Below are 13,196 nucleotides of genomic sequence, written 5' to 3'. Positions count from 1 at the left end.
TTTTCAGAGAGAGAAAGAGCTATTGAAAGCCCATCTCAATGTATCCCAGCAAATTCCAGTCAATAAATAGAACACAGTGAAAATTTGACTGCTAAGAGCACCCTCTACCTAAAGCTTAACTTGAGGGAATGGAGAAATGCTTCCTTTCAGTGGGACGTTCCCTGCACTGAAAGGGTTTAATGCCCGTATTTAGGTCCGGGACTGCAAAAAGCCCTTTCACTCGCTCAAGCCTCCACTTCTGCAGGCTCCCTCCAGACTGTAAGACCGGTCTCGGCAGCCTTTTGTTCCCTATGCTCCAGCAGACGTAGGTCCTCTGATGTCATCAGATCCTTAGCCCTGCAATGAACATGTGTCTGCTGAGGGACAGTCCTCTGCTAGGGCATAGTGGAGTAGAGAAGTTTGCCAAGAGAGTAGTTTAGGTAAATAAAACTGCTTATTGCATCACCCTAACTTTAATACTGGCTTGTACATTATTGTAAAAGTGTAGGCGCCAACATTTATTTCTATTCGTGGGACCAAGGTCCTCCAGTCCAATGCTGTTGAAAGGCTTCCATGAGCCACGGGTTGGGACCACATTAAAGGAAACCTGTAAGGATACAAGTAAAGAAAATGTCATTGATGTGAAAATGCCATTGATGTGACATAGGTCACCTGAAATCCCAAATTTATTGACCTATCAACTGCCTGACCTCACTGTGTCTCCTCCTCTCAGTGTCCAACGTGAGGCCTGTCATGGAGATAAGGCTGTACACAGAGCGCACAGCCTTCTCTCCTGTGCTAATAAGCACACATTTTGTCAAATGATATAATGCATCTTACCAACAACTCTATTTCCTGTGTATCTAAAACCCAGAAATCCAAGTAAACAGACATAACCTTCGCTTACGTCTCAGCTCTATCAGCATGACTGTCCAGGGAGCAGTGTACGTGGCTCTTTTATTCGTAAAAGACAAAAGCTATGACCAACAGGAAGTGTTTGCCACAATAGCCAATTGCTTCCCCAATACAAAATGACATCACAGGAAATGACAAACAGGAAATCCTTCAAACAGGATGAGTTAATACAAACAACCAATGAATAATGGCTAAAGGAGTCCTATGGGTGTGTCAAAGCAGAGACGGGGTGCATGGAAGCTAAGCAAAGCAGCCGCATGGCTTTCAAACATGGACTCTGTCTGTGACCATAACAACCAAAAAGCTCCCGTATTACCGCTGATAGGAATCCTTATTCTGCGTTGCTCCAGAGAACAATGCATACCTGGATTATACTACCGTTCCTTGTGGATGGGATGCTATCTGCAGGTGTATGCTACGAATCCCGACCATGCTGATCAGACCGAGCAGAGACAAGAGTGTACATCTGCCTATAACCGATTAATGTCCTTGCAGAGCGAACCACCAGACAATCGTTCTGTGCATCACACAGGGACCCTTCGCCAGCGGACATATTCCCACTCTGCAAACCCCTCTCTCTAATCCCAGGAAGTTTTCCACTACCAGACAGGACTCAACCAGTGTCAATCTGCGGGAGTACTAACACTGGGCGACACTATGACAATACATATTAAATACATCTTCATAACATTTCCACAACAGGTCACACACATTGCAGTTAAAATGTCAGGTGACATAAAATAAAGGTGAATAAAAGACCTTCATGAGTAAGTCAGCTAAGTTAATAATTAAAGACAAAATATTCATTCATTTCTATTCCTGAAACATTCCTGTAAAAGTAATGATTTCCAGATCCAGACCTCCTATCTTACAAAAAAAAACCCTTATGACTTTGGAATGTACAGGATGGCTATACTAGTGAAATACCTGAATTCACTGGAGCATGACTAAAAAATTCTTAAAATAGGCTTTACTTCTCTTGTATAGATGAACCAGATAAAATAAGTGTGTGTAAGGCGCTCTGAATAACAGGACTGAGCAGAGAATTGTCCGCAGTAAGGATGGATGCAGTTCAGGCAACGTGGTGTCTTCAAGCACTAGGGCATCGATCGATGAGGGAAACAATTTCTGATGAGGATAAAAACAAAACAAAAAGAGGCACCTCTAAGTGCAGCATTAAAAAAACGTTAATAGCCCAAAGGAATAAAAACGCTTACAAGACATCAGATGAAAGAGGGCTCATCATGGTAATGTATAGGGATGGTGGTCCCAGTTCTGGAGGTCCTAGAAGTGGTCCGATCTGCAACAGGGAGTCCCAACCTGGCCAGCAGAGGGAAGCTGCAGCAGTAGAAACACCAAGGGATCAACCACGCTCCCGGGATCAGCGTGGAACGCAAGACCCGGAGTTGTAGTCACCGGAAGGAGACAAACAATCAGCATGGACTGCAAACCAGAAGTTATGTAAAGGGGGCAGGAAGCGTTTCGGAACTGATTGCCAGTCTGGCATGAAGAAGGAACCAATCAGTTGTTCCGAAACGCAGTTTACAGTCCATGCTGGTTGTTGGTTTCCTGACGTCGCCTCCAAGTATTGCGTTCCACGCTGATCCCGGTGTCCTGTCCATAAATGCCCCCTGTCAAATAAGGCCCACCTGGTACTGCGCAGTGCTTGCGCAGTATTGAGACGCCAAATTGACGATCAGCTGTTAATAGTGCCTGTGCACTATAGTGCCACACGCTCCTGCAAGTCTGCAAGGAGCGGACTTGTTCATGATGGGGGTGGATGGCAACAGAAGGGGGCGTATTTAGTAAAGATGGGCAGTGCTGTTAAGATGGGGGCGGAATATATCACAAAGCTGAAAAACATCTCCTAAACAAATATATCTCTGCTATTCGTCCTACACGTGTTGCCCTTAACACGTGTAGAAAGAATAGCGGAGATATATTTGCTTATGAGATTTGAGATGTGTTTCAGCTTCGTGACAAATTCCGCCCCCATCTTAACAGCACTGCCCATCATTACGCCCCCCTTCTGTTGCCATCCACCCATCATGAACAAGTATGCCCCTTGCAGACTTGCACAAGCATCAGGAGCTTATTCCAATGTTTGTTGGCTTTCGACCGCTCCGTATTGCGCAAGCACAGTACAGGACGGACATTATTTGACAGGGGGCCTTTCTCGTAAGAACACCGGCAACGCAGTTGATCCCTTGGTGTTTCTACTGCTGTGGCTTCCCTCTGCTGGCCAGGTTGGGACTGCAGATCTGACCACTTCTGGGACCTCCACCACTGGAACCACCCTGATGCTGGACCACCATCTCTATACATTACCATGATGAGCCCTCAAATTATTTTACTCACTGAACTGCAACTCCATTTATAACATTTTGTATCGTGGGTTTTTTTCTGGATTTTTGGTTGATATTCTCTCTATCATATAAAATACACCTATGATAAAATGTATAGACCCTTCTTTTCTTTGTAAGTGTAAAAACCTCCAAAATCTGCAGGGGATCAAATAATAATTTTCCCCACTGTATGTAAGGGTTTACAACCACTTTAGAGTACAGTTGGACATAACCTATTGACAGGTGCCGAGCTTCCTGCTCACTTATTTTCAACTCTCCTCTTGTTTTGTCGTTGCTCCAGCTTGGACACCACAATCAGACGGTCTGGAAAACCTAGCCATCAGTCCACCATCTTTTAAAAGAAGTTCCAGCGTGAAGAAATCCCCAGGTATAGAAGGCCTGAACATCTCATTACATCCATAATACTTTAGAACAGGGGTCTCCAAACTCTCTAAACAAAGGGACAATTTACTGTCCTTCAGACTTTAGGGGGGTCTGGACTGTGGCCATCTGGAGTAGAAAATGTACTAGCATCAATTGGAGTAAACAATGCCCCGTCTTTGGTGTCAGTGAGGGGAATTGTGCCCCATCCTTTGTGCCATTGAAAGAAATGATGCCCCATCGATGGGGTCTTTGGTAGGAAATGTGCCCCATTGATGGGGTCTTTGGTAGGAATTGTGCCCCATTGATGGGGTCTTTGGTAGGAATTGTGCCCCATTGATGTTGTCTTTGGTAGGAATTGTGCCCCATCGATGGTGTCTTTGGTAGGAATTTTGCCCCATCGATGGAGTCTTTGGTAGGAATTGTTCCCCATCAATGGTGTCTTTGGTAGGAATTTTGCCCCATCGATGGTATCTTTGTGGCCCCATTGTTCATTCAATTGGAAGGGCAATGGGCCACATCCGGCCCCCCGGGTCACAGTTTGAAGACCTGTGCTTTAGATCTTCTAACCAATGTAGAAAGTGCGATTTATGATTTTTATTCTGGAAACCAGATACGCTTAAATTAGGCTAAGATACGAGCGGCGTAAGTCTCCTACGCCGTCGTATCTTAGGGTGCATATTTACGCTGGCCGCTAGGTGGCGCTTCCATCGATTTCAGCGTAGAATATGCAAATGAGCTGGATACGCCGATTCAAAAACGTACGTGCGCCCGGCGGATTTTTTTTACGTAATGCTTTTTCCGGCGTAAGGTTACTCCTGCTATATGAGGAGTAACCAATGTTAAGTATGGACGTCGGGACATCGTCAAATTTTGCGTCGTTTGCGTAAGTCGTTCGCGAAAAGGGCTTTGCGTAAATTACGTTCACGTCGAAGGCATTGACTATTTGCGACGTGATTAGGAGCATGCGCACTTTGATACGTTCACGGCCGGCGCATGCGCCGTTAGTTAGAAACGTAATTTACGTGGGGTCATGTTTATTTACATAAAACACACCCACCTCTTGACAATTTGAATTTGGCGCGCTTACGCCGGCAGATTTACGCTACGCTGCCGCAACTTATGGAGCAAGTGCTTTGTGAATACTGCACTTGCCTTTCTAAATTGCGGCGGCGTAGCGTAAATAACATACGCTACGCCCGCACAAAGTTACGTAGCCCTACCTGAATCTAGCCCATAGATGTTGTAGGTTTATGTGACCTATTTACAAAAGCTTTAGTTTAAGTGCATTGATATTCACATGTGAGGATTCTCCTCTTATTCTGAGTAGATAGGAAACAAATGGTCTGTATGTAGTTGGCAGAAGATTTTCTTATGTGGCTGGCAATGTTCTCCCTTTCTCCTGTATCAAATCAACCGGCAACTTGTGTTAATGTTCACAGTACAACGCAGTCCATACCGAGACAGATCTTCTATCAGTCGTAGCTCTGATGTCATAGATGCTACTGTGCCCAAAGAACTGCCCAGACCAGACCTGACCATCATTGAGGTGTTTAAACTTCTGTCTGACGATGACTGGTAAGCAACCTGGAACTATTTCTGTTTTTATTTAATTTTTTTCATTTTTTGTATTCGTTTTTTTTTTCTTTTGATTTATGTTTGATGAAAAGGGCAGGGCTTGTCAAGATTCGTTGATGACTACAATAAAAGGCAATGTTTAGGCCATGCATGGTTCAAAATATGTCTAGTTCCTGGTGAACTGGCTGAATTTCAATCCATGTTATGGCCAGCTTAAGCATGCAGTAAGGATCATACCTGGCGTTCAACTTTTAAGTTGTTATGCATTTGTATATGGAACCTGAGCAAAGTGATTTTACCCCCAATGGAGACTGGATGGTGAATGTCCATGCAGACCAGGGAGGGTACCTAAATGATGGTACCAGAGTTAATGGTGGCGATACACAGGACAGCTTTATATAAGATCATATTGTTTCTAGATGAGCCACCACAAGACTGAGGTCAAACCAATGGTTGGGTGGAATAGTTGGCTCTGCAAAATACTCTGAAGAGAACCTAGCTAAATTCTACACTGTGCTACTCCTTTAAGTAGACTGATCAGGCAAAGGAAGTGCAAGCTTGGCAGACATTGGAACGTGTGAGGCTGAGAGTGTCCGTGTGCACAATAAAGCACAATGGGTGCTCAGTTGCACCAGAGAGACTGTAATGCCCTGTACACACGAGCGAAATTTCGGTTGGGAAAAAAGTTGGATGGTCTTTCTGACAGAATTCCGCTCAAGCTTGAATTGCATTCTCTGAACTTTCGAGCGTTAAGAACGCTGTGACGTACAACACTACGACGAGGCGAGAAAAATAAGTTCAATGCTTCCGAGCATGCGTCAAATTGTTTCCGAGCATTCGTGTTTTTTTTTTTTTTTCCCCCGTTGGAATTTTCCCGTTGGAACAGATTTTCCGATAGGAATTTTTCCCGTCGTAAAAATTGAAAACCTGCTTTCAAACTTTTCCTGGCGGAAATTTCGACACCATGGAGCATACACACGGTCGTTATTTCCGATGAAAAGCTCACATCAGACTTTTTCTGGCGGAAATTCCGCTTGTGTGCACAGGGCATTAGAGAAGAAAGAAAGCGGGTAGCCATGTTGCATTATTCTGTTACTGCCCAACAGAGCCCCCAGGCAATATAAAAAAAAAAAAATAGGATTTGCATTAACCAAAAATTTTTAAATATCTCCTAATGTTCATTAATGGGGTTTTTCTGTTTGACGCAAATATTTACAGGGAGAAAAAGATCGAAGGTTTGAATCTGCTACGATCTCTGTCCATCTTCCATTCGGATGTCATTATTGAAAGGCTCCATGAGCTCAAGATTGCAGTTGCACAAGAGGTAAGGGGGTTGTATTGGAGAGTATGCAGTTATGTGCTCTCTGACGTGTTTAGATATTATGTAGTCTGCTGGAATTTCTGACAAAAAAAAAAAACATGAGTGGTCAACGACCGCAACAGAATTTGAAACCAGATGTCGAACGTCCCCCACAACCCAAAGAATCTTTTCCTTATATACTCTTCTATTCTAAATAATTTGAACTTGCGTACCCCATCTTACTGCTCAAATTGGGAAAGATACCTTGGCACCATGCACATGGGCGTCCGCTGAAATTTTTTCAGGGGGGGGGGGGGCGCTTCGGCAGCGGCGATACACAGTCGCATTTAACCCTTTCTTCAAACGCTAGCGGGGGTTAAACGCGACCCGTTAGCAGCCGAATAGCACCGCTAAAATTATGGTTTAGCACCCAGCTGGCAGTGTGAAATAATAGTTTTTGAGATAAATCAGCTTCACTCCATTCCCAAATTAATATAGCCTAGAGAATGTACAGACCCCCTTCAGCACAGATGGACCCCCCTCCTTCAGCACAGACTCCCCCATACCGCACAGACCTCTTTTTCAGCACAGATGGACCCCCCCCCTTCAGCACAGACTGACCCAGATCAGCACAGGCACAGCAGGTTCTCTCCCCCTGTGTACAAATAAACACTGGAGGGGGAAGCGGCTTCACTCTTCTCGCTGTGCCTGTGTGACATCCGGCCCGGGACCACTCAGACAGCCCGCGGCCGCGAGAGAAGGGGATAGTTGGTCAGGAGCAGTGGTGTCTCCCCACACCAGACCACCCCTTGCCCCTCCTTGCAACACCACGGCCTGCAGCTCGCTTCTCTCTCTCCCTTTTCTAACCTGCCTGTCACAGTGGCGCTGTCACTGTTTCAGTCGCGGAGGGGTGTCTTCACTTTTCAACACCGTCTCGATTTTCCAGGGGGGTTCAATTGCCCCCCATTGCCCTATGGAGCGGACGCCCATGACCATGCATACCCCTAAAACTAGGAATAAAATCTGGGAGGCTTTATTCTATTCCTCCCGTTGCCTAATAATTTTGAAAACTTTTTTAAAGTCCTGTCTTGGTGGTACTTTTCCCCCGGCTAGAATTGCTATTGCTACTTATAAAAGTATTCATACCCCTTGAAATTTTCCAAATTTTGTCATGTTACAACCAAAAACGTAAATGTATTTTATTGGGATTTTATGAAATAGACCAACACAAAGTGGCACATAATTGTAAAGTGGAAGGAAAATGATAAATAGTTTTTCAATTTATTTATTTTTACAAATAAATATGTGAAAAGGGTGGGGGGCATTTGTGTTCAGCCCCCCTGAGTCAATACTTTCTAGAATCACCTTTTTGCTGCAATTACAGCTGCAAGCCTTTTTGGGGATGTCTCTACCAGCTTTGCACATCTAGAGAGGGACATTTTTGCCCATTCTTCTTTGCAAAATTTCTCAAGCTCTGTCAGATTGGATGGAGAGCGTCTGTGATCAGCAATTTTTAAGTTTTGCCACATACTTTCAATTGGATTTAGGTCTGGACTTTGTTCATTCTAAAAAACATGAATATGTCCTGTTTTTGGCTCCATCCATCTTCCCGTCAACTCTAAACAGCTACCCTGTCCATGCTGAAGACAAGCATCCCCACAACATGATGCTTTCACCACCATATTTCACGGTGGGGGATGGCGTGTTCAGGGTGATGTGCAGTGTTCGTTTTCCGTCACCCACCGCGTTTTGCTTTTAGGCCAAAAGTTCAATTTTGGTCTCCTCTGACCAGAGCACCTTCTTCCACATGTTTACTGTGTCCCCCACATGGCTTCTCGCAAACTGTAAACGGGACTTCTTATGGCTTTTTTCAACAATGGCTTTCTTCTTGTCACTCTTCCATAAAGACCAGATTTGTGGAGAGCACGACTAATATTTGTCCTGTGGACAGATTCTCCCACCAGTGCTGTGGATCTCTTGATCTCTGCAGCTCCTCCAGAGTTACCATGGGCCTCTTTGCTGCTTCTCTGTTCTGCACTCCTGTGACCTGTTTTCAGCAGACAGTAGGCTGAAGCCCACTGTCGGCTGATGTCACTGAGCCATTCCAGGTTCCGGAAGGATCGCAACCATATGATCGGGACAGGCACCTAGCTTAGCCTCTCAGCCAGCCAATGAGAGCCTGAGCTGGCCGCTCTCGCCCCCTCCAAAGCTCAGCTGTCCAATGGGAATGGCTGGGGGCCTAGCAGAAGGCTGCGACTGACAGTCACCAGCTCTTTGCTCAGAAAGCTCTGAGAACCAAGTGATCAGCTGTGGTGGATCACTCGGTTCTCAGCCTTAGAGCCGGCGGGGGACTGATTTTTGCATTCACCTAGGCAAGTATGATTCAGGAAACAAAATATTTCTCATACTTCTCTTTTAAGTAGATTTTGGTAGGAGGAAACAATCAATATAATTCCACATAATTACTTACTCTTTATTACCCTGAGTTCCTTCAAATAACCGATTCCCAATGCTTCTAATTATCACAAAAAACAGATCAGAACAGAGGACAATGTAAATGACATCTCTACAATAGAATAGTAAAGCTTTCAGCCAGTTAGTAGCAGGTCACCAAGGATAACTAAAGGTCAAGGATTATAGGATTCCTTTCATTTCCCCCGTTAATTCTACGGCACAGGAAATGAGGGGAAATCTGCCTAATGAGACAGGGATGGCAAAAAACAAACAAACTGATACTTATAGTGTATATATGACATTTATTCAAAGAATATTTTATAAACCGAACCCTTTGTAAGTACCATAGGCTAGAAGAGTGTATTTGTCATTTCACTACAGACCCATTCAATCCTTCACTGTATAACCCTGAAATGATGCAAACAGAATATTGGCATGCATTAAAAAAGGGATTTATTTCAGGAAAATCATTTTCCTTCCCTATAAGACTCTCTGGTCCAGCCACACCTGGAGTATGCTGTCCAGTTCTGGGCACCAGTCCTCAGGAGGGATGTACTGGAAATGGAACGAGTACAAAGAAGGGCAATGAAGCTAATAAAGGATCTGGAAGATATTGGTTATGAGGAAAGGTTGTGAGCACTGAACTTATTCTCTCTAGAGAGGAGACACTTGAGAGGGGATACGATTTCAATGTACAAATGCCATACTGGTGACCACACAATAGTGATAAAACTTTTTTTCGGAAGGGAGATTAATAAGACACGTGGCCATTTATTAAAATTAGAAGAAAAGAGTTTTAACCTTAAACTACGTAGATGGTTCTTTTTACTGTAAGAGTGGCAAGGATGTGGAATTCCCTTCCACAGGCGGTGGTCTCAGCGGGGAGCATTGGTAGTTTCAAAAAACTATTAGATAAGCACCTGAACAACCACAACATACCATGATATAGAAGGTAATACTGACATAGAATCACACACATAGGTTGGACTTGTGTCTTTTTTCAACCTCGCCTACTATGTAACTATGATCTGTCTTTCGGGGTTTGGCGTGAGTAGACGCCGCACTTTTAGAAACCTGATTTTTTTTTATGAGATATTCAGGGACTGAAGCAGTGCTTTGAAGGTGTTTTCAGTAAACTGTATACTTTGACACCTTTTTAGTGCACACCGCACACCCTCACTTATAAGCTTGCATTTTATTGATTTAATTATAGGACCACTTTAAGAAAGTCAAAGAGGTGTGTGATCTGGTTTTCAGTGAGTTTTCCAAATTTTGTGTTTTAGGTAAAGAACTTGCGTTCCACTGTTTCTCGGGCAGCCATCGGGTGTTTAGGAGACCTGTTTACACACCTAAAGAAGAACATGGACCATGAACTGGACAACTGTGTCCGCGTACTTCTCCACAAAGCCGGAGAGCCAAACATCTTCATCCGAGAAGATGTGGATAAGGCCCTTGGCGCGATGATACAACATGTGACGCCGCTGCGTGCTTTAGCCGCGCTCATAAACGGAGGGCTCAGGTAAAAGGACACGTTTTAACTTTTGACTTCCTTTGTATTCAGGGGCAAGAGTTTTAAAGCAGCAGTGTGACCTTACTTTTTCAAGGCACTGCAGTTGTAATATATCTGACTGAGATTATACAGTCAGATATTTATTATATTTATTTATTATATTTATTATTATTATTATTATAATATTATTATTATTATTATTATTATTATTATTATTATATATTATTTATTATTTATTATATTTATGTTTTCATTAAGCCCCACATTTTTGATGGTTTGACATTATGTTCTTGCGTTGTGCTTCTGCTTCTATACCACATTTTGGGTTGTGTCTCCATAGCCATTTGAACACTGCAGTGAGGAAGAGCACAGCCCAGCACATGTCTGACTTGGTGGAGCGAATGGGGCCTGGACGGGTCCTGTCTGGTATCAAGGACATCACTGATAGAGCGTTGCCCGCTATAGCCAAGTTTGCTCAGGATAGCTCTCAGGAAACCAGGTAAGAAGTGGCACGTTGATGTGCCAAGCGAACATTCTGCACCATGCAGTTTGTTCCTGTACCCAATAAACCACTTGGCTTTTTTTTTTTTTTTTGTCGCTGGCTCAGAGGATCATGCTCGGAGGTGGGTAGGGGATGGAGACAAGGGGTGACTTGGAAGTGGGGAGTACTTGCACCTATTTCCTGAGAGAAAAAAAGCCCTGGTTATGACCTGTGTGCTCATTTAGGCCCAGATTCAGAAAGTCCAAATGAGCGCCGTCGTATCAATGCGCTGATTCATATAGGCAGTTGCGCCTGAATTTGGCCAAGATACGACCGACGTAAGTCTCTTACGCCGTCGTACCTTGGGTGCATATTTACGCTAGGGGCGCTTCCGTAGATTTACGTGTCGAATATGCAAATGACCTAGATACGCCGATTCAGAAACGTACTTGCGCCCGTCTGATTTAGCTACGCCGTTTACGTAAGGCGTCGGTCCGGCGTAACTTTACCCCTCATAAAGCAGGGGTAAGTCATGTTAAGGTATGGACGTCGGAACAGCGTCGTATTTTACGTCGTTTGCGTAAGTCGTACGTGAATGGGGCTGGGTGTATGTTACGTTCACGTCGACAAAGCATTGAGTCAACGTATCTTAGGGAGTATTTGTGACGTGACTCTGAGCATGCGCCGTTCTATCGGCCATGCATTTACATGGGGTCACGCTTCATTAAAAAACAACACGCCCACTGCCTTGCTACTTTGAATTACATGGGCTTACGCCGGCCCATTTACGATACGCCAACGTAACTTTGGGAGCAAGTGCTTTCTGGATACAGTACTTGCCTCTCAATGTTACGTCGGCGTAGCGCATAGGAAATGCGTTACGCCCACTCAAAGATACGACAATGTATCTGAATCGCGGCCTTAGTCTTTAATGCTTTTGTTGCAGATTCTACGGCCGAAAGATGCTTCACTATCTGATGTCACATCCCGACTTTGACAAAATGCTGCACAAATATGTACCAAGCAAGGACTTGCCATCTATAAGGGACGTAATTAAACATATACAGCTCAAGGTAAGAAGAAAGCTCTTCAAAGCAGGTTTCAGGGGACCACGTGTCGAAGGATATTGCTGACCAAAAACCTGGTCTGTTCCGTTCTCTATTTTCCAACAAACTAAAGACGGAATGGTGCTCTGTTACTGCGCCATAGGAAATGATCAGGTTGCCCAATTTGTACAAGTTTGGTAGGGGAAACGGGAGAATCATCCAAGGGACTGTTGATTTTGGAATAATCAGACCTTTTTTGTATGGGAAGTCTTGTATAGACGTGGGTGTCCCTGGTGTCCGTCTTCTCATTGTGTATTGTCTGTGTTGTACAGGGTGTAGGCGAGATCCAGGACGCACCATCTGCCCGTGGAAGGAGATCCTATCATCGCAGTGTTAGCAGCCTGAGAGCTTCTTCTGTTTCGCAGAATGCTCACAATACACTGGAGAGGTATGCGGAAGTGATTTCCTTTGATATCTTTGAATTGGGTTACCCACAGATATAACTAATTCTGTAGGTCGGGGACAACCTACTGGTCATAATCTTATTTCTTCTTTTTCTTTTTTAATTATCAAAGACAAAGTAACAGTACAGAGGAAAATCTATATGTACATAAGAGATCTCCATACATACATAGATGTTTTCTGCACAGAATAGAACTTTAAAGCCTCGTACACACGATCAGTCCATCCGAGAATGGACTGTTGTCATAGGTTAACCGATGAAGCTGACTGATGGTCCGTCGTGCCTACACACCATCAGTTAAAAAAAAGAATCTTGTCAGAACGCGGTGACGTAAAACACGACGACGTGCTGAAAAAAACGAAGTTCAATGCTTCCAAGCATGCGTTGACTTGATTCTGAGCATGCGTGGATTTTTAACCGATTTTTAACGATCGTTTTTTTCCCATCGGTTAGGAATCCATAGGTTAAATTTAAAGCAAGTTGGCTTTTTTTTAACCTATAGTTAAATAACCTATGGGGCCCACACACTATCGGTTTGGACCGATGAAAACGGTTCATCAGACCGTTGTCCTCTGGTTAACCTATCGTGTGTACGAGGCCTAACAGTCATATATTCTCTCCCTTTACTTTGGCATCTGAAGAGAGAGATTCTTGGGAGGGGCCTCTATTACTCTATGTCTGGTCAGCCCTAATTGGTGCTGTGGCGGTCACATGACTAAATAAAACATTTTTAAAACATAAGTT

General features: G+C 44.0%; 1 protein-coding gene across 2 annotated transcripts in view; it reads left to right on the top strand.

The window, feature by feature from the left end:
* TOGARAM1 (TOG array regulator of axonemal microtubules 1) overlaps nucleotides 1-13,196 on the top strand; it is a 55,500-nt gene that overhangs the window by 39,860 nt on the left and 2,444 nt on the right. The window contains exons 11-17 of one of the 2 annotated variants that reach the window (XM_040333691.1): nucleotides 3,541-3,627; nucleotides 5,063-5,198; nucleotides 6,417-6,522; nucleotides 10,236-10,471; nucleotides 10,803-10,961; nucleotides 11,890-12,016; nucleotides 12,322-12,437. In XM_040333691.1, coding sequence (XP_040189625.1) covers nucleotides 3,541-3,627; nucleotides 5,063-5,198; nucleotides 6,417-6,522; nucleotides 10,236-10,471; nucleotides 10,803-10,961; nucleotides 11,890-12,016; nucleotides 12,322-12,437 — 967 coding nt within the window. The remainder of the gene's footprint in view (nucleotides 1-3,540; nucleotides 3,628-5,062; nucleotides 5,199-6,416; nucleotides 6,523-10,235; nucleotides 10,472-10,802; nucleotides 10,962-11,889; nucleotides 12,017-12,321; nucleotides 12,438-13,196) is intronic. The other variant, XM_040333692.1, reaches the window with a different exon arrangement.

This window comes from Rana temporaria, chromosome 13 (assembly GCF_905171775.1).
Source record: "Rana temporaria chromosome 13, aRanTem1.1, whole genome shotgun sequence".
NCBI classification, from domain to species: Eukaryota; Metazoa; Chordata; class Amphibia; order Anura; family Ranidae; genus Rana; species Rana temporaria.
The sequence above is the reverse complement of the archived record's forward strand: the minus strand, read 5'-3'. Positions and strand labels throughout refer to the sequence as shown.